At 52.4% G+C, this 20,051-nt stretch overlaps 1 protein-coding gene across 1 annotated transcript; it reads right to left on the bottom strand.

Annotated features, from left to right (window-relative positions):
* Nucleotides 1-2,595: 2,595 nt before the first annotated feature.
* Nucleotides 2,596-17,635, bottom strand: TRARG1 (trafficking regulator of GLUT4 (SLC2A4) 1). Its single transcript, XM_043903296.1, has 3 exons — nt 16,863-17,635; nt 6,588-6,720; nt 2,596-5,282 (listed from the first exon to the last, which is right to left on the bottom strand). The coding sequence occupies exons 1-3, from the start codon at nt 17,247-17,249 to the stop codon at nt 5,269-5,271; spliced, it is 534 nt and encodes a 177-aa protein (XP_043759231.1). The 5' UTR covers nt 17,250-17,635; the 3' UTR covers nt 2,596-5,268.
* Between the last annotated feature and the right edge of the window lie 2,416 nt (nt 17,636-20,051).

Below are 20,051 nucleotides of genomic sequence, written 5' to 3' on the forward strand. Positions count from 1 at the left end.
CAATTATTATTTTTAGAGGGAATATAAAAGACCACCCCACCAGAAGATACAGCCACGGGGTAGACTGCAGCCAAGCTGACCCACTTGACCTGGCTTCAGGCGTCTAACCCTGAGCGGCCCCAACTTCAGCTCACATGAACCCCTGGGGATCCTGTGAAAGGGCAGAGATTCCGGTCAGGGTGTGCCTGCAGCGTCTGCATCTCTGACCACTCCTGGTGATTCCCATTAACGCTGAGTGGTGAGGCTCGAGAGCCCCGTGGCTCCCACCTCAAATGACTACTGGGGTCACCTGGAAAGCTTTAACAACTGAAGTTCAGGCCACACCCCAGACCACTTAAACCTGATTCACAGGGAGTGGAAGCCATGTGCCAACGCCACCCAAGCTCCCAGGTGATTCCAGTGAACTGTCTGGCTTGAGAAGCTCACTCAAGACCTGCTCAGCTCACCCTGTCACCTGGAGACTGAGGACCAGAGAGGCTGGGGCTGACCAAGGCGACTCAGCCAGGCAGCGAAGGTTTAAGGCTTGGGCTAGAGAGCTCTCCTGGGCAGGTGGGGTGGTCTCGGTAGTGGGTCCATGAGAGGAAGGTCAGGCTGGGGCTGGAGGGGAGCAGGGTCTCCAAGGCTAGCCTGGGGTGCCCTTCTAGATTCTGAGGTGCCCTTCCAGCTGCAGCATTGCCCATGTATATCCAGCCCTTGTGGTTCACCGGGACACACCGCTGAACCTCCGACAGCCCTGTGGATGTGCAGAGCAGAGCACCACCCTGTCCACAGATGAGGACCACCCTGTCCACAGATGAGGACCACCCTGTCCACAGGTGGGGACCACCCTGTCCACAGGTGGGGAGTCCAAGTTCAGGGAGGACACAGCCGTCTGTGACCTCACGCCTTCTGCATTGTGGAAGCCGCAGCTTTCCCCTTGCTGAATCTCAGACACATGTCCCCATCCGTTTTAAAGTTTCTAAAGCTGGGTAGTGTCTGAAAAACTGATGCCATAAAAACTTTCAGATCACCAAGACAGGCAGTCAAGTGACACACAGCACCATGTGGAGAAGCTATCTGGATACCTGCATGTGATTAAATGGGCAGCAGTTCACTGGTGGCATTTCATCCTAATTTGGACCCCCAGGTAGTGCTCAAAATGCCTTTGAAAAGGTCACATGCAATGCTAAAGCAAAAAGCTGCAGAGAAATGTGACCGTCACATACCAGGCAGTACAGGTAAAGGATGCTGAAATAGCCAGCTCTCTGGGAACCGCTCGCAGACTCTCTAAGGTGGGAGAGGAAGCTCACATCAGCAAAGCTCCCAGGACTGTCCTGCCTCATGGGTTCCTGACTCTATGACCTTGGACAAATCACTTGGCCTCTCTCAGCTTCATTTTCTTCTTAGGAAAATGGGATGACACACCTCATGGGGGATAATGTGAGGATTAAATGAGATGTGTGTGTCTGTGTGTTCAGTTGTGTCCAACTCTTTGCGACCCCATGGACTGTAGCCCGCCAGGCTCCTCTGTCTATGGGATTTCCCAGGCAAGAATACTGGAGTGGGTTGCCATTTCCTTCTCCAGGGGATCTTCCGACCCAGGGGATCTTCCCGACCCAGGGATCGAACTCAAATCTCCTGCATTGGCAGGCAAATTCATTACCACTGAGCCACCTGGGAAGCCCCACGAAATGAGACAGTTGGCACAAAACATGGAGCCCAGCACCTGGCACATGAGAAGTCCTCCCTTGGACCCCAGTCTAGCTGGAAGGAACTTCCCCAAGGAGACGCAGCTAATAAGTGGAAGGGCTGGATTTGAACCCAGGCAGGCTGGTCCCAACTCCCACCCCCAGATCTACTCTGCTGTGCTGCCCTGTGGGTCCTGGGGCTCTCTCTGCTTACCTGCCCCACCCCAGTGCTATGCCCTTCCCTCCCCCTTCCCCCAGCCTCTTGCCCTCAGTATAAACAGCTTATCGGGGTCACGTGGCCATTCCTTCCTTTCCTGCTGACTGCCCAGCCCAGTGGCTCTGCCTATGCCCAGCTCCTCACTCCTAAAGCCCTTGCCACCTTCCACCATCAAGCAGTCATCCTGAAAATAGATTCTCCCCATGCACCCTGCCCCCTACCACACACACAACTAACTCACCTTCTTTCCAGGGGGCTCTACTCTCCAGGCAGCAGAGATGGCAGCAAGAAACCAACTTTGGGGTCAGACCTAGGGACACAGTTCACCAACATTTCTTCACTACCTTCTGTATGTCCAAGTCCTGTGTGACCCAGGTCAAGTGTCTGAACCTCTCTGAGCCTTGGATTACCAACCTGAAACCCAGGATAACACTAGCGACTCCCTCAGATGGCCATGTGGATTCATCAAGGTTTGCAAAACGTCCTGCACAGCCTCCTGACCTCCTCTTCAACTCCTGAGGTCTTTGTTCAGAAGGAACAACCAAGGGAAGACCAGCATCACTCACTGGAGAACTACGTCTAGGCGAGGACAAATGGCTTGTCCAAGGGAATGCTCCATGCTCACAACAGAACCCCTGGATTGCCAGGCTCCCCAGTGCCCCCCAATTTGTTTGGAGCCCCTTGAGCCCAGCAGCACAAACACACAGGTCCTTGATGGGCAGTCAGCTTTATTTCTTTCCATGCAGAGGAATACAGAGACGAGATCTGATAACTGGGGGCTGGTGGGGGGTAGTGCGTGCTGTTCCCTAGGGGACCTGGGCAGGGGCTGGTTCAGCACCACAAGCCGGGGGACCACGGTGTTCATGCAGCCAGCGCTGGACCCACGATGGAGCTGGGATGGCAGGGCCACTGTCCCTTCATCTTCACCAAGGCCTGGGGGTGTCAGGTGCCCTGTGGGTGAGGGGCAATGAGGACCTTCTCTCCCAGTCTTACTTCTGAAGGGTTTCCTGTCCTCGGCTCCTCTTTGCCAGAAGGGCCAGCCTCTTGGGGCCTCTGAGCTACATTCTCGGTATGAGTAGAAAACTAGTCATTCTTGCCCAAATGGAAGGATGCTCCTGCTCTGTCTGCTCCTGCAGCTGTCTGCAGCGGCTTCTCTCTTTCTCTGCTATTCTGGGTTTGGAGGAGGAGCCAGTGTGGGTGGCAGGGGGCAGTGAGGGTCTGCTTTCATGGGTGTGACTGGGACAGCAGGACAGGTGTGGGTGTGTGTGATGGTCCCGAAGCACACAGAGGCCGCAGTCCTGCCTCTGCCCATGAGACCATGCCTAAACAGTCTGGTTCACTGCTGTTGTCTCCCTGGGGGACTGAAGCTGGGGACCCCTTGGGGCCTACCAGGAGACGTTCACTCATGACCCCTCCTTCCAGAGTCGGGGCCTGTGAATGTCAAATTCACAGACCACATGACTCCCCTGGCCTGACCTTGAAAGTGACACAAAGACTCTGGACTCAACTCCTTCCTTCCCCAACAAACAGGGGCATCTCTGTTTTGGCTTCAAAGGTCCCATTAAACAGATTCAGCAGGCCCCTCCTTTAGATGTGAGAAAGGCTGGGGTTTATTCCCAGGTGGGGCACTGATGCAGGAATGCCAGCCCCAGAGGGATCTATACAGTGTTCCAGGGCGCTGAACACTCCCTTCCATTCCCCTCCATCACACAGGCCCTCCTAGAAGGCTCAGAGCTGTACCCGCCAGAGCTCCTCCCGGAAGACAGAAACTCTAACAGTCTCCCTCCCCAGGAGCCTCTGAGGAGGGTGGGGGAGACACGCAGGAGCCCTAAAAGGAGGCATGAGGGTGCTGATCAGGGGCAGAGAAAACATTCTCAGCCAATGTGGAGCCAATATGCCCTCCCAGCCTCCTGGAACCCTGGCTGCTAGGCAGGGCCTCCTGGGGTGGGGGTGGGGGGAGCCCAGAGCATCCATTACCCAGGGCTTGGGGGCTGCAGTCAGCTGGGGAAGTGGGATCAGGAAAGACCAGGGGGAAGTCTGAGGGGCCCTGCTTCACTCCCTCCTGGTGCCCCATTAGGTCCTGAGACACAGGCCATGGTGTCCAGGCCCCTGATTCTGGGCATGTGAGTGTGTTCCCAAGCCCAGAGTTCCCGAAGACAGGACCTTTCAGCCAGGCTCTTCCCTCCATCTTGAAATTCTCTAGACCCAGGAAATAACAAACCTTCATAAAAACTCTTGGACCCACACCCCTAAAGGAGGCACAGACATCCCTAAGGGCCTGGGAGCCTATAGGAATTTCCCCCAGGGGTGGTTCCAAGGCAGACTCTGGGGAAAACCTTTGCTGTTAGAGGCTTATCAGGGGTGCAGGGTGAGGCACAGAGCATCAGAGGCAGCTGGGGTGGGAGCTGGGAGCCATGCCCCACCTGAGCCTCTCTGCGTGAGGACCTTCAGCCGCTTTGCACAGGGACCCTGAGCCCCTCCGCATGAAACCCTGAGTTTGTGCCCCAGACAACCAGGTGGTCCCCGGATGAGAGCTCGGGCCTGAGTTCCTCTTCACTAGCCGACCTGGAGACGGAGTCAGGGCCCCGGGAATTCTTGATTGGTGCCCCAGACTGCAGCCCAGGTAGGGAACAAGAGGCAGACTTGGGTCATTCCGGGAGACGTTCTGGGACCAGGCTTCTCAACCAAGAGGCTCCTGAGGCTGAAATGTTTGAGAAGAGGTCCATGGGTCATGCTGTCCCCATTTCTGTCTCTACAACACTCCTCTTGGTGCCCTCATCCTGCGATGGAGGATTTAAGGGTGGCTGTTGCCTCTTTCCAGGGTAGCTACACGTCCCATGTGTCCGAGGGGTTACAGGGCAGGTGCTAAGCAGCAGTTCAGCCTCTGAGCTCAGGGCACCAACTGGGATCGCTTCAGGCATGTGGCACAAGGCATGAGGGCAGTCTTTTTTTCATCCCACCTCAAGAAAAATAGAAAAGATAAAGTCTGTGTCTTTGCTCTTGGTCATGAGACACGCAGGGACTCTCTCCCCACCATGGTCTCGTTGGCGGGAGTGGTTTCTTCTCACTCTGGCAGTATATGCCTGCTTGGCTAATCCCAGGAAACCACGGGGATGAGAAACCAGCCAGAGCCCGGGGGTTAAAATACGGGGACGTGCCCAGGAGACTGGACCACCTTATTCATCTGTTTCAGAGTCCATTTCCTTTCCTTTCTTCCTCTCTTTTCCCGCCTTTTGATGTGGGCTAGCAATGGGGTGACTTGGGGGGTTCCCTCCAAGTTTGTGCTTTTCGAGCTGGGGGATCATCCTGTCCTCCGGGAGGCGTGTGGGTGGAGCTCTTCAATGGGCTGGGGCTGCTTCTGCGAGCGCCGCCCCCTAGTGAGTTTCATTTCTTCGGAACTGTAAAGAAAAGAACAGTGACAGCAGGACGGAGCTCAGAACACGGGGTCTCCCAGGCCCTTTTTGGAGGATTTGGGGTTCTGTTTCCTAAGGGGAAATGGTAACAGAGGTGATTCGGTTTGAGGTTCCGGGTGGAAGTAAACTCCTGCCAAGGAGAGAACTGGCGTCTCAGTGATTGTTTCACAGGTGGGCATGGTGACCCCTGAGGCTAGACACATTCCTGCTTGAATATTTTAGTGAAAGCTAAACAGTCCCCTTGCAAATTTGAGTTCAGCGGTTGTTACTTGCCATGAAACGTAACATGGGCTTCCCCGGTGCCTCAGATGGCAAAGAATTCACCTGCCAATGCAGGAGACCCAGGTTTGATCCCTGGGTCTGAAAGATCTCCTGCAGAAAAGAATGGCAACCCTTTCCAGTATTCTTCCCTGGAGACTTCCATGGACTACAGTGGGCTTTACAGTCCATCTGTCCGCAAAGAGTCGGACACAATTGAGTGGCTAACACTAATACACAAGGAAAGAGTCTTGGGTCAGATTCAAGCAGAGCAAGACAAAGAGACTGGGGCACTGGAAAGTGATGCTGAGGCTCATGCCCTGGGCCAGTGGGCTCCTGCCTCGCAGGGACCTGCATGCCTCTCAAACTTTGTGGAACGTGCTTCTGCTCAAACAGGTCAAGGAGAGGACCTGCATTTTTGAACCCAGACTAGCTGATTACAAACCTGAATTCTTCCCTCTCCTATGAGGCCATGACCCTGCAGCCAAATCCCAGGATTTCTGCCCCAAGATGAATGCTCTGTTTTCTAGGCCAGTACCTCCCAAACTTTAATGATGGGGTTGGGAATCTTACTAAAGTGCAGATTTTTATTCAGTGGGTCTGGGTTGGGCCTGAGATTCTATATTTACAACCTGTTCCCAGTATCAGCAGCCAAGCTGCTGGCCCATGGGGCACAGGTGGTAGGGAAAAGTGTAGGTTGGTCACCAAAGGGGCAGAGGTGGTTGGAGGCTTCCAATACCAGTGTGTGATTAGAGGGAAATGGACAATACTGACCCACATAGCCCAGAAATTCTCAAAGTTGCTGGGCTTTATGAGTAGCACTCTCCAGCCATTGGAGAGCCAGAAAGCCAATCCCACTCAGCTTGTCCCTGCAGACGACTGGAGTGCTTGCTTTTCTGGGGTGTGAGGTGAAGGCTGTGGCGCCCACATGCTCTTACCCTTCTCCCCACCACCACCCCTGTCCCGGGGGGGCTGGGCCACATCCTTCTGTGGTCCCCACACCAAGGGAGCTGGGGTGCTGCTGGGCCTCACCTGCAAAGTTGACAGTCACGGCCACAATGATGATAATGATCCCCATGATGATGAAGGTGATGCTGAGCGTCCCAGCCAGGCGGCCCAGCCTCCGGGCCCCGTCCAGGTCCCCCTGTTGCACGCTACTTCGAGACTGCAGAGAGAGGGTGGTAGAAACCCTGTCCTCAGCAGCCTTGCAGGGGGCCCCTTGCCTGAGCCTCAGAACAAACCCCCATCCCCGCTGCAGCCCACACTTGAGCAGCCCCCCTAGGGGAGAGGCAGGGACCTCCTTCAGGAAAAGTGGCCTGGACTCAAGTGGCCAGACCTCTTGTGGGGATCCCTAACCAAGCTTGCCCATTGCTGGCTGGGGACAGCTGGAAACATAACCGAGCAATGCCAGGCATTATCTCAGGATCTTAGTTCCCCAACCAGAGATAGAACCCATGCCCCCTGCAGTGGAAGCATGGAGTCTTAACCACGGGATGGCCAGGGAAGCCCCCAGGGTGTTATCTCAGGACAGGGATGGGCAGGGTGGTACAGTAGAGACTGTTGGCCTGGGAGGGTGAACCATGTCCAGGCCATGCTGAGCTGGTGGGAAAGATAAGCCAGGACCCCTTGAACACCAGCCCAAGGCTCACTCCTGTAGCCACACTAAGGCAGCCCCTGCAACTTTTTCTACGGCCCAACACACCTGCCTCCTTTTCTCTATGAGCCCCCTTTTGCCATAAAAGGAAAGAAATCACTGGTCCTCCCTCCCCCAATTTCCCACCCAGATACCACATCCTTGTTCAACCAAGCCCACTTCCCAGATCACACTGGAAAGGTGAGGTGTCTTGGGTTTGAACCAGCAAGGCTCGGGCTGGAGTGGAGCCATGGATGGCTTCACAGGGACCATATCTGATTATTATCATCCTCAGTGAACTCAGCTTCTCTTGGCCCCACTTGATTGGATTAAATCAGGTGGGTGCGAGGAGGGGGATGAACAGAGGATGTAAAGACAGAGGGTATTCCAAGGGTCCCAGGAGTGGCTCAGTAGGAGGTATGTCCCAAGCTTGCCCCTGGAGACCCCTCACCACTGCCCAGGGCTGGCTGCTGACCTCTAGATTCCTCCAGCTCTAGAACTTGGACCACTAGAACAGGAACAGGAAGGAGTCCACTAAAGGTGGTGACTGCTTTCACATCTTGTTTTTTTATTATTATTAATTTATTTAGCTGTGCCAAGTCTTAATTGTGGTATGCAGGATCATTTTTAGTTGCAGCACGTGGGATCTAGTTCCCTGACCAGGGATCGACCCCAGGCCCCCTGCTCTTGGAGCACAGAGTCGGAGCCACTGGACCAGTGGGGAAGTCCCTGTTTGGTTATTTTTATGTTCTGATTATTGGAAGCTCCTGAGTTCAGCATGGAAGCGTCAGGTACCTTGATGATGATGGTGAACAACGATGACAAAGACTTACTGAGCCCTTGTTTTATGTCATGCAGCTTGTTAACGACAGCCTAAATTACCTCATTTAGGCTCAGAATCATCCTACAAGGTCGGCAGTGTTGCCCACTTTTGAAGAAGCTGAAGTTCAGAGCAGCAACCCTCCCACCTGTGTTCTCTTCAATGGTGCACCTGGGTCCTACCTTCATCTCTCAGAATTCTAACCGATCCCTCAGCCCCACCCCCTGGTTCCCTCTGCCAAGCTCCTTCCAGGCCAGCACCACCTGCCTGCTGCAGCGTGCCCTGACTTCCTTTGCCCCAAACCACAGCTTCCTGCTTCCCAGATCTGCTCCTTGCCTTGTGCTCCTTCTTCTTGTTCAAGCCCCAATTATTATCAACAGCCTAGAGCTCTCCCACTGAGTCATAGCTCCCCTCCCATCCCAACATAGTAATTAATTTCCTCTCCTCGTCAATTCCACTGCAACTGTCCTCTGGAGCTTTGTTGCACCTGCCTTAGTTCCAGGTGCCACTTGTCACTCAAGCCAAGGCAACAGCCTCATGAAGATGCCCCCTTGGCTCCAAGCTCTCTTTCTCTCCTTTCTACTCCCCACACCACCAGTCCATCCTACAGATACTCATGCCAGGCCTGGTGCCAGGACCGTGGGATGCAGCAGTGAACGAGAGAGCCCCCAGCTGTTATGCTCATGGAGCTTGCTTCCCGGTGGGGGAGGCAGGCCACCATCATGACCCCACAAAAGTAAAATTGCAACTGTGGGTAGTGTTTCAAAGAAGAGGTACCTGGTCCTATGAGAGTTTGTAAAAGGGGAGAGTCAGGGAACACTTCCTAAAGGGAGGATATTTGGATTGAGATAAGAGATTGGAAAGATGCTAAAGCTGAAACTTCAGTACTTTGGCTACCTGAAACCTAGGGGCAGAGGATGGTAGGATTGGATACAAGTTTCCAAAAGACCTCCATCCCTGCCACAGCCCAGCTGTTGTGGGGGATCAGAAGAGAGTTAAGAGCTGATATAAAAGCTCAGAGAGATGATGGTGGCTGAGGCAATCACTCTTGCTCAGCATCTCCCATGGCCTCCCACTGTCTGCTGAACAAAGTCCAAACTCAGGTTAGCTTTGCATTTCCTGGTTTGAGCCTCTGATATTCTCTTCCATGACCTCTGGATCTGAGCTGCTCAGGGTATGAGCACCGACTTGCTTTTGCTCATGCTATTTCTTCCACCTGCATTCCTGCTCCCCCACAACACCACATGTCCAAATCCTCTCCATCCTTCAATGGCAGGCTCCAATTCCACCTCCTCTGTGAAGCCCACTGAGATTCCTCCACCTCCACTGGAATGGTCATAATCCCTAGCCATCGTCTGAACATTTACCTCGTGTCAGGAACTATGCAAAGCTCAAGTCCAGACCTCAGTCTCTCTCTGCTCCCCAGGGACATTAGGGTACCAGCTCTCCTTGGTCTTCCCACCCTCTCCTTCTTGACTATGTATTTTTCTCTTCGGTCTCAAAGAAATCCTCTCTTTATCTCACCCAGTTGTAAGCTCCCCACTGCCCACAGGACCAAATCCAGATTCCATTTTGTGACAGGTGGCACCCTCCTGATCTGGCCTTTCTCCACTTCTGCAGTCGCTTCTCTCCCCACACCTGCGTGGTGTTCTGTGCTCCAGCTCCTCATCTGTAAAACATCCTAATGACAACCCCTGCCTCATAGGAGTGGTAGAGGATAAAATGCTCTAACAGCCAGCAGCTCAGGTCACCAAACTCAGGACATCAACACCAAGGCAACAATGGGAGGAAAAGGGAGAAACATACAGAAAGTCTTCCGGGATTTCTAGGAAGTTCAAGTTCTGAAACCCAGGAGCTACCTTGAATCATAATCAAGGGACTCATTGTTGGCTGTAAGTATGGCCTTGGTGAGGGGAAGGGCAGACGCTTTGAGATGTGTCCTGCCCCCCCTCACCCCCATTTTTCAGAAAAACAGTTGTCTGTGCTGCAATGATTCAGGACCATGGAGAGAGGCACACATGTAGTTTCTTGGGTATGAGAGGTGAGGAGGAAAGGTAAAAGAGATGTTTTTTTCAGTTACACTGAACCCAACTGCACTTCTTTATCCACAGAGTGATCAACCATACATGCCTTCAAGCATGAGAGGTGTCATTAAGGAGACACCCTGGAAATGGCCAGATGGATCAGAGCAGACCTAATTGTGGCTGCTTTGTGGTGTCAGGAACTTTATACATTCTATCCAATGTAAATATCACAACTATTCTGTAAATCTTGGTTTTCAGATCTGTAAAATAGAGGGAAAGTAATTGCCTCTAAGTATGCAGCCCTTTTTTTTTTTTTTTTTGGCCATACCACATGGCATGCAAGATCTTAGTGATCCCACCAGGGATCAAACTTGTACTCCTTGCAGTGGAAGCACAGAGTCCTAACCACTGGACCACCAGGGAAGTCCAGAGCCCTGCTTTTACACAAGAAGTTCTCCACTGCTAACTGGCCCTCATTTCTGAAGTTCCTCCCCACTCCCGTGAGTTACCAAATGAAGGATCCATAAGAAAACCCTCATTTCCTTTTTTGAGTAAATTACCAGCTGCTCTCCATCCCTATCAGTTGCATCATCTTCCTCTTATACAAAACAGCTCAAGATGAAGGCACAATAATAGTAATTGCAGTAACGGTTGTAATGACTGAATTAATAGATCGTTTGTGATTGCAGGGGCTGTGGGAATGGTGAGTGAGAAAACGATTTATGAACTCAGGTTAATACATCAGTGAGGAAAGATGCTGAAGAAAAGTGTGAGTGTGGAGAAAGGATGCTGGGGGCGGGGAGGATGGGGTGAAGAGGATGCTGAGGACAACTGCCAGAGGCTGAAACCAGCCAGAGGAAGGAGGCTACAGAACTCAGGAAAGAGCTTCCTCCACCCATGAGGCTCAGGCCAAGGCCCAGCAGATCTCAGAAGAGACAAGATGTGCCAGGGCCCAGGGCCCTTGGTTAACACTCTGTGCTTCCACTGCAGGGGGCTTGGGTTCAATCCCCACTTGGGGAACTAAGATCCCACAAGCCGCATAGTGTGGTCAAAAACAAACAGAAAGGATGTGCCAGGACTGATCAGTTATCAGCGCTTCCACAGAGATCAAGCACCTCCCAGCTTCTGAAAGCCAAAAGGTGAGCTTCTCCATACCTTCTTTACATCATTCTCACTGCAAACGTGCACTTCATCCTGAAAGGCCCCTGCTGTGTTGTACTGGGCTTAGTCATGTCCGACTCTTTGCAACCCATGGACTGTACTCCACCAGGCTCCTCTGTCCAGGGGGATTCTTCAGGCAAGAACACTGGGGTGGGTAGCCATGCCCTCCTCCAGGGGATCTTCCCAACCCAGGGATTGAACCCAGGTCTCCCTCATTGCAGGCGGATTCTTTACTGTCTGAATCACCAGAGAAACCCTGAAATGCCCTGACTACAGGTTAACTCCTCCATTGCTTGAGAGAGGGGACGGATTGGGGGGATGAGGGTCCTAGGGGAGGAGTCAGGGTAGCTGCAGTGGTGGATGGGAGGAGCTGGGGAGATTGAGGGGCTTGAGACAGCAGCAGCTTACCAATGGTTTCAGAAGTATGTTAATATTTTAAGCTATATGCCTGCATGCCAGCTGACTATCAGCCCTGGTCAGGGCTTAGCACTCTCATTGAAGGAAGGGATGAATCATAAATGAATGAAAATGAGCCTGCAACACATCAGTTAAATAATTAACTTGTCAAAAATGCCTAAGTAAGGAAACGTTGAAGCCACTGTGGATCTCCGCATCGCTCCCACATGCTGGGGGAACAACTTACAGAGAGGCTGCCACCAAAACCACAGACAGGGCTGCCCACCTCCTCCGGGGATGTAATGAGGGGTGAGACTCCATTATATCCAAATTGCTAAAAGCCAGGATTGCCAGAAAGCCAGATTGGGGCAGGGGCCCCCAGTCTCCAGGATCTAATGCTTGATGATCTGAGGTAGAGCTGATGTAATAATAATAGAGATAATAATAATGGAAATATGCACAATAATAATAACAGAATGCACTTGAATCATCCTGAAACCATCCCCCACCCCCTGGTCCATGGAAAACTTGTCTTCCATGAAACCAGTCCCTGGTGCCAAAAAGATTGGGGACCACAGCACAGGGGGTTTGCTCTTTCCTCTGACATTGCAATTTCATTTAGTATTAATAATAACAGCAACCACTTCCATTTATTAAGCATTTACTATGTGCCAGGCTCTGGCACACTCATTAGTTCATTTAATTCTCCCAACAGCCCTAGGAGGTAGATGGTTTTATTACACATATTTTATGGATGAGGAAACTAGAGCTAAGGAAGGAAGCTGAGTGGTTTGGATATGGTCATGTGCCTTAAAAGGGATAGAGAGGTGATACACACCCAAGTGTATCTGATGCTTGCTTGGTCAGCAGTTGAAGGCTCACTGCTTGGGGTCCAGCATCTCTCATTGACAGGAGACCTTGCTGGATCAGGAAGCATGGTTATTTCGCAGCCTGACCCAGAAGTAAAATGGATGAAGCCAGCCTTGCCCTGGCTATCCCAGGAGGCTTACGGGAGGTTGTGGTGCTGAGCAGAGCCAGGTCTGGACACCTGTGATCACAGCTCCTGAAACAGAGCCCCTGGTCCCAGTTGGCCTCTGTCAAAGCCACAATAGGAAGAATGCTTGGTGGTCCATTAGTCTTCCACTGATGGAGTGAGTGAGTGGCAGGGAGGAGGCCACTGGGAGGTAGGGAAGAAAAAGAGAGAAGGGAATAGAATTATTCCCTCCCTGCACAAATGCCCAAAACATTTGGCTTCCCTGGGAGGGACATACCATCCTCTTCACAGAGGTAGATGCAGGGTGGGGCAGGTGAAGAGAACACTGGATTCAGTAGCCAGCTGATATGCCTCTTACCAGTTGTGTGAACAAAGGCAAGGCACTGCTCTGCATGTCTCAGTTGCCTCATCTGTTAAGTGGGAATGATTAACCAGACTCTGCCAGCCTCATATTACAACATGTTCTGCAGACAGTGAGCTCTAGCGGGGGGTGTCAGGGCTGCAGGTCTCCTTCCACCCTGGGGTCAAGCGCTTGATCTTTCCCTTGGTAACCAGCGGGGGACATCAGATGAGGAGCTTTGAAGTCTGTTGTCAGACCCGGAGACACCAGCATAGAGACTTAACTCTCCACACTTTCTGGCTCTCCTTCACCCCCACTGCTGAGTGGGACCACTTCTTTCAACTCTAGATAAATAACTGACCCCCTCCCTCCCTGGGGCACGGGAGTGTCCTATTAACTAGTAAAGTGAATATCACAACAAAGCGACCCACACAGATGTTTTGGTTTCTCAGTGTGTATAAAAGTTATGTTTTATACCTTACTGTAGTCTATTAAGCGTGCAATAACATTATGTGTGAAGAAACAATGCACCTACCTTAATTTTTAAATTTTGCTTAAAAATGCTAACCCTTGGGACTTCCCGGGGAATCTGGTGGTTAAAACTTTGCCTTCTAGTGCAGGGGGTTCGGGTTCAATTACTGGTTGGTGAACTAAAATCCCACATGACTGGAGGCAAAAAACCAAAACTTTATAAAAACAGAAGCAATATTGTAACAAATTCAGTACAGATTTTAAAAACACATGCACGCTAAGTCGCTTTAGTCTTGTCCAACTCTTTGCGACCCTATGGACCGGTAGCCCACCAGGCTCCTCTGTCCATGGGGATTCTTCAGGCAAGAATACTGGAGGGGGTTGCCATGCCCTCTTCCAAGGGATCTTCCTGACCCAGGGATCGAAACCACGACTTTTGAGTCTCCTGCGTTGGCAGGTGAATTCTTTACCACCAGCACCACTGGGGAAGCCCAGACTTTAAAAATGGTCCACATCAGAAAAAAAAGATCTTAAAAAAAATGCTCATCATTATTGCTCAGTGAGTTGTGATCTTCTTGCCATAGTAACACTAAAGACCACTGATGACAGATCACCATGACAAATATAATAATAATGAAAAGTTTGAAATATTTTGAGAATTAACAAAATATGACCCCGAGACACAAAGTAAGCAAATGCTGTTGCAAAAAAGAGCACTGATAGACTTGCTTGAGGCAGGGTTGCCACCAACTTTCAATTTGTAAAAAATGCAATATCAGTGAAGAACAATAAAGCTCAATAGAACAAAGTATGTCTGCTTATGAAATGCCCAGAAGAGACAAATCCATGGAGACAGAAGGAAAATGAGTAATTGCTCAGGTCTGGCAGGTAGGTATTAGAAGGAGTGATAGAAAAATGTTGCTGGGTTTCTTTCAGAGGTGAGGAACATATTTTAAAATTGATTGTGGTTATGGCTGCACTTATCTGAATATACGAAAAACTGCTGAATTGTACACTTTAGATGAGTGAAGGGTGTGATAGTACTCAGTCTCTCAGTTGTGTCTGACTCTTTGTGACCCATGCACTGTAGCCCACCAGGTTCCTCTGTCCATGGAGTTTTCCAGGCAAGAATACTAGAGTGGGTTGCCATTTCCTACTCTAGGGGATCTTCCCAGCCCAGGGATTGAACCCGCGTCTCCTATATTGGCAGGCAAATTCTTTACCACTAGCACCACCTGGGAAGCCCCAAATGGTATGATATGTGAATTTTATTTCAAAGCTCTAAAAGAAAAAACCCAACAAACACGTGGTGGCTTCCCATCCTCCATCAGGGAGACACTTGCCTAATTTTCTGCCTCCACATTCTAGCACTTACTATGTGCTGGGTGCTTTAGCACTTTGCGTGGCTCATAGCAGTGTGCTTTAGGCGCTCAGTCGTGTCGGACTCTTTGGACTGTAGCCCGCCAGGCTTCTTTGTCCATGGGATTTTTCAGGCAAGAGTGGGTTGCCATTTCCTTCTCCAGGGGATCTTCCCAACTCAGGGATCAAACCTGCATTATCTGTGTCTCCTGCACTGGAGGCGGATTCTTTATCACTGCACCATTGGAAAAGCCCCTTGTGTGGCTCATGAAACTCTATAACTTAGGTATTATGTTGACACCCATTTTGCAGATGGGAATACTGAGGAGAATAGAGGTTTGAGTGACTTGCCTGAGGTTGCACAATACCTTGTGGTTTTGTCTAGTGTGGGCACTTCTTGCAATGTGTTGTCAGGATCTGTTTATAAATTTCTCCCCGCTGGAGAGGAGGCTTGTGGGAATTGGTGATGGTGTCTGGTTTAGCACCGTATTCCCTGCCCCAGGCCTGGCAACCATCAGACCTGGTTCAAGAACACAAGATGGATGTAGAAATACACCAGGGGTGGGTTCAGCGGTCCCACAGCTGTGGGCCCAGGTTTCCTTTGACAAAGGCAGCTTTTACCCAGCTCACACTCTGCCACCCCCACCAGAAGATGGATTTTAGCAACTGTTTTCTCCTGGACCCTTGTCTGCTTTCCCTCCCCAAAGCCGGTCTCCCCTCCGGGGCTTCTCCCTGTGACCAAGAGCTTGTCCCTACCCAGAGCCAGTGGCGGCAATCCCTGCGGCCCGGCTCCGCCCCCAGCTGCCCCCGAAGAGCCGCAGGCAGCACAGGGATTTTCTCAAAGGCCCTCCAGCCTGGCTCTTCTCACGCCAACCCGCCAATCGCTGGGGCCTGAGAATGCTGCCAGTTTCCCCCTGAAGCCCTGGCAGGTGGTGCTGGGGGTTGGGGAAGGTGCCCTTGGCTGGAAACTGGGCCTCCGTAAAGTGGAGAGAGACGTATAAGGAAATAAGGGTTTTCTTAGTGGACAGCACGGCAGCAGGAAAGCCCACAGCTCCCGGGGGCTGGATGACGGATGACTCAACAGTGGAGTCCCTCCAGGGGCAGGCAGACAGCGTCTCCCCCCTCGGTGTACCATCCCCTGCTCCTAACCTCATTCTGAAAGTCATTCCCTGCCAGCCTCTCTCTCTCTCTGTCTCTCCCAACTTCCTGAACCATGGAATTCACTTGTCAACAGCTACCAACATTTCCTGGGGCTCCTCCTCTGCAAGCAGCCCGATCCCAACGGCCTGGATTGGAGATGATCGAAGGTTAGGTACTCAAAACTCTACAACACAAGCGTGGGAGAAGCAAAGACGAGCCCCCATACCCCTCCCTGGCCAGGCCAGCCATGCCCTCTGATATACATGCGTTCCCACCTGTGGCCCAGACCACCCCCTCCTGCCCCTGCGGGGAGACAGATATTGAAATCAGTACAAAGGCAAGGCCCAAAGGGCCCCAGCAAGAAGTTCCCCCCAGAGGAGCAGCCCTGGGGGAGCTGGGCCCCGGGCCCGCAGTCCATGGCAGGGAAGCTACTGCTCGCTCTTGGAAACCAGAGTTGCCAGAAGCTGTTAGAACACCCAGGAGGCCCTGGGGGTGGGGTGGGGTGGGGTGGGGAGGTGTTACCTGGCTCCCCTTATGAGAACGTGGGGCCCTGAGACCCCATATTGGCTGCAATCTCTGCTGATTCACAGCCCCACTCAGGAATGACTCCTTGCGACAAAGCCCCCAATCCCCGCAAAGGCCAGACCCCCAAGTTGGCTGTCTTTTCTATGCAGAATTTAGCTCCGGGCGTCTCTCTGGGATCTCCTTCCCAGCAGGGATGTGTGAAAAGTCAAACTGTGATGTCCAGGAGCAGAGATGAAGGAGAATAGGAAGCTGAAGCTCTGGGGGGCCCTGGAGCCCTCTCCAAGGGGGAGTAATAGGCCAGCTAAGATGGGGAGTCTCCCCTCCCCCACCCCCAGCACCCCAGCTCTTCTCTCAGCACCCTAGGTAGGGTGACTGGTGCCTGCCGGGGAAGCATGGCTGCTGACCAAAACCAGCCCCCGCCCTGCCATGAAGAGCAGCACTTACCATGATGGAAAAGATGAGGGGCATGAGGTTGAGGGGCCAGACAGGGCAGAAACAGGAGGCAATGGCAAGGATGAGATAATCTCTGGGAACTTCTCTGTCCTGGGCATCGGAGGTGGTGGCCGTGGAGGACGCCCTCCTGGAGCTGGCCCGGGAGGACGAGAGGGGGTGCAAGACCTCCCGGTGCTTCTCGGATATCACCCTGAAGGGCAGGCTGTGGCCATTCTGCTCCAGGTCCAGAGGCCCTGAGAGGGACTTGGACAGCTTCAGGGGCTTGTCATCCTGGCCTCCGACCTGCACAAGGAGCTTCTCCATCTCCGGCAGGTCCAGGGGTGAGGCAGGGCCTGGATCCCGAGCCGGGGAAAACTGAGGCTGTCCGGGGTTGGCCATGCTGGCCTGGGCCTTGGGCTGCTCCAGCTCCAGGATGGGACGAGGGGCTTCCGAGGGACCTCAGTGCACCATTCCTTGGCCAGGACTGGGGGCCTACAGGTCAGGGGCAGACGTGTCACCCAGGAGAGCCAGGGTCAGCCGGGGGTGCTGGGAAGGTCGGCTTCTCCAGGCCAGCTGAACTCAGAGGCTCCGGCCAGCCTGCCGCCCCGTGGAGCTCCAGGAAGCTGGAGCCTTCAGCCCCATTCAAGTTTGAGGCCAACTTCGCTGGTGCTGCTGACAGCTCAGATGGGCGGGGAAGGAACAGAAAGCAGCTTCAAGAGCGGAGAGAAGACTGCTCCTCTCCTGAGTGAGGCTCGGGCTAAGTCAGGAAGGCTGTGTGTATGTGTGTGTGTGTGTGTGTGTACACACCACCCAGCCTCCCTCCCTCCCTGCCCTCCTCCGAGATGCTTTTCAATTCACTTCTCCCAAGAGAACCTCCCGGCAGCATTCTGCCTCTGCCCCAGCCCAGCCCTGCCCAGGGTGACTTGGATGAGCCTCTGGCTCCCACTGTGGACCCAGGACCCCCTCCTCTGCACTGGGGGCTCTGGATGGGGAAGAAAGGCAAAGTGGGTCCAAATGGGTGTGCCTTCACCTGTCCCGGGAGACTGAGCCCTCTGCTCCTCTTCTGGAGCAGGCTTCTGCTTCTCCTATCTGTTGTGAAACGCTGAACTCTGGAGCTATTGCATCCCACCTTGAACCTGACCCCCCAAACCCCAGAGATGTCCAGACCAGAGCCGGGCTCCAAGCTCTGGAGGGAGGGGTAGAGTGAGTATGTGTGGGGCCCCTAGAGGAGGATTGTGTCTGCACCCTCTGAATGGGTGTCTGAGCAGCTCCCGAGGGGTGGCAGAGGGGTTGTTAGAGAGGAGCGTTGGCCCCATCTCATGGCCCTTAGGGCTTTTCTGAGGTGTTTTTAAAGAGCCAGCAAAGATCCTTCTGTTTCAGGAGCTCCTTAGGGCAGATGCCAGCTTGAAGGGCCTCGGTCTTGGCTGCCTGTTCCATCTCTCCTAGTTCTCTCACGTCTCCTCCCTCTGTTTCTGCCACCTTCTCTAGTCTCTGCATCTCTTTCCACATCCCCAGTCTCCCGGCTTACATTGTCTTATAAGGTGACCCAGAACCACCAGGGTTTGTGTGTGCATCTGGATGCTTGTCTGTGGTTTGGAGGAGGGCGTAGGTCATGTGGGATGGGGGTGAGAATTTAGAGGTGAGCGGGGGTCTCAGAGGTTGTAGAGTTCATTTGAGATCAGAGGTTAGGAAACCGAAACCCAGACTCATTTCAAACTGTATCCCAATTAGGCATCAATCCATCACATCCAGAGAATGGTTTGCAGCAAGATGAGCCATTTTAGCAGAAAGAAGTAGCTTTGGATTGTGTATCACACTGGCTTCAGAAATGCTGCTTCCAACAAGAGCCAAGACAAGCTGGAAGAGGGTGTGATGGGCAGAGAGTGTGAGCTGGCCACAAAGGGGAAGAAGGGACGGGGCAAGGGGAGTGAACTGGACCCTTCTGCCCAGGAACTTCTAGAAACGTGCTTTAAAAATAAGAGACCTTCAGGAATTCCCTGGCAGTCCAGTGGTTAGGACTCCAAGCTCTCACTGCAGAGGGCCTGGGTTCAATCCCTGGTTGCAGAACTAAGATCCCATGAGCTTCGAGGCAGGGCCCAAAATAAAAAGACTAAAAAAAAATTTTAAATGAGAGACCTTCTGCAGATGGTGGCAGTTTGGATGCCCGAGAATCCTAGACTATAAGTCAGTGTCCAGCTTCCCAGAATTCCATGTTACAATCTAGAAGCTCACTCTTGATGGGGAGGACTCAGGCCCTATGGACCTACCCCTGACCAGCCCAACCAGGCCAGTTCCATAGCCAGCAGCCAAATCTGGCTATAGAGCTCCTGAAACATGGCTCATCCACACTGAGATGTGCTATACATATGAAACACACACTGGATTTCCAACAGTACCAAAAACATCTAAAATACCTCATTAACACAGTGTATATAGATTACATATTGAAGTGATAATATTTTGGCTATATTGAGTTACATAAACATTTTTAAAATTAATGTCACCTGTGTCCCTTTTCTCCTTGTAGTATGCCTACCAGAAAATTTAAAACATGGCTTGCATTGTATTTCTATTGGGCAGCACTGGCCTGAAGGAAAGAAGAAACCTGACATAAACTTTTTTTTTTTTACTTAATAAAAACTGGAAGAAACAAGAAGAAGCCAAGAAGTCCCCAGGGTGCCCCATGGTAGCAAGATTACCAGGTAAACTGGGGTTCCCCGACTAGGGAGCCTGGTTTGCTCTGCACTGGGCTTGTGGCGCCATCTAGTGATGAGGGGAAGGACCAGAGATGAGAGTGGGGGACCAGAGAAGAAGGGGAGAGGTGAGGACAAGGAGCACCTGGTTTGGGCTCTGGGACTGGTGAGCCCAACACAGCCAGCTGCTCCGGCTGCAGCCTGGTCCTGCCCCCAGCTGCAGGTGCCACCTTCCCTCTACCCACACCCTCAAATGAAGTCTTCATTGGAAGCCCATGGGCCAGGTTCATTGGGCAAAGTGGGTTTGGTGTGCAATGTGTTTTTTAAAAATACATTTCACATAAGAATGGGGATTCCAGACTTTTAATGTGAAGATCTGGGAAGCCTGGGCCCACTTTCTGCAGAGCAGCCAGAAGCTACGCCCACAGCAGCCTTTAGAAGGGAAGGCGCTGAGCTCCCCCTCCGACTCCGCCTTCACTCAGCCTGTGGGCCCCAGGTGGGGTTCTGC

Source organism: Cervus elaphus, chromosome 5 (assembly GCF_910594005.1).
Source record: "Cervus elaphus chromosome 5, mCerEla1.1, whole genome shotgun sequence".
NCBI classification, from domain to species: Eukaryota; Metazoa; Chordata; class Mammalia; order Artiodactyla; family Cervidae; genus Cervus; species Cervus elaphus.

What these genes read in the sequence shown, in the direction of transcription:
- TRARG1 (XM_043903296.1), bottom strand. Translation starts at nt 17,249, where the DNA reads ATGGCCAACCCCGGACAGCCTCAGTTTTCCCCGGCTCGGGATCCAGGC. An exon ending in CCCTCATCTTTTCCATCATG is followed by an intron (nt 6,721 to 16,862) that starts GTAAGTGCTGCT and finishes CTCTCTCTGCAG; the next exon opens with TCTCGAAGTAGCGTGCAACA.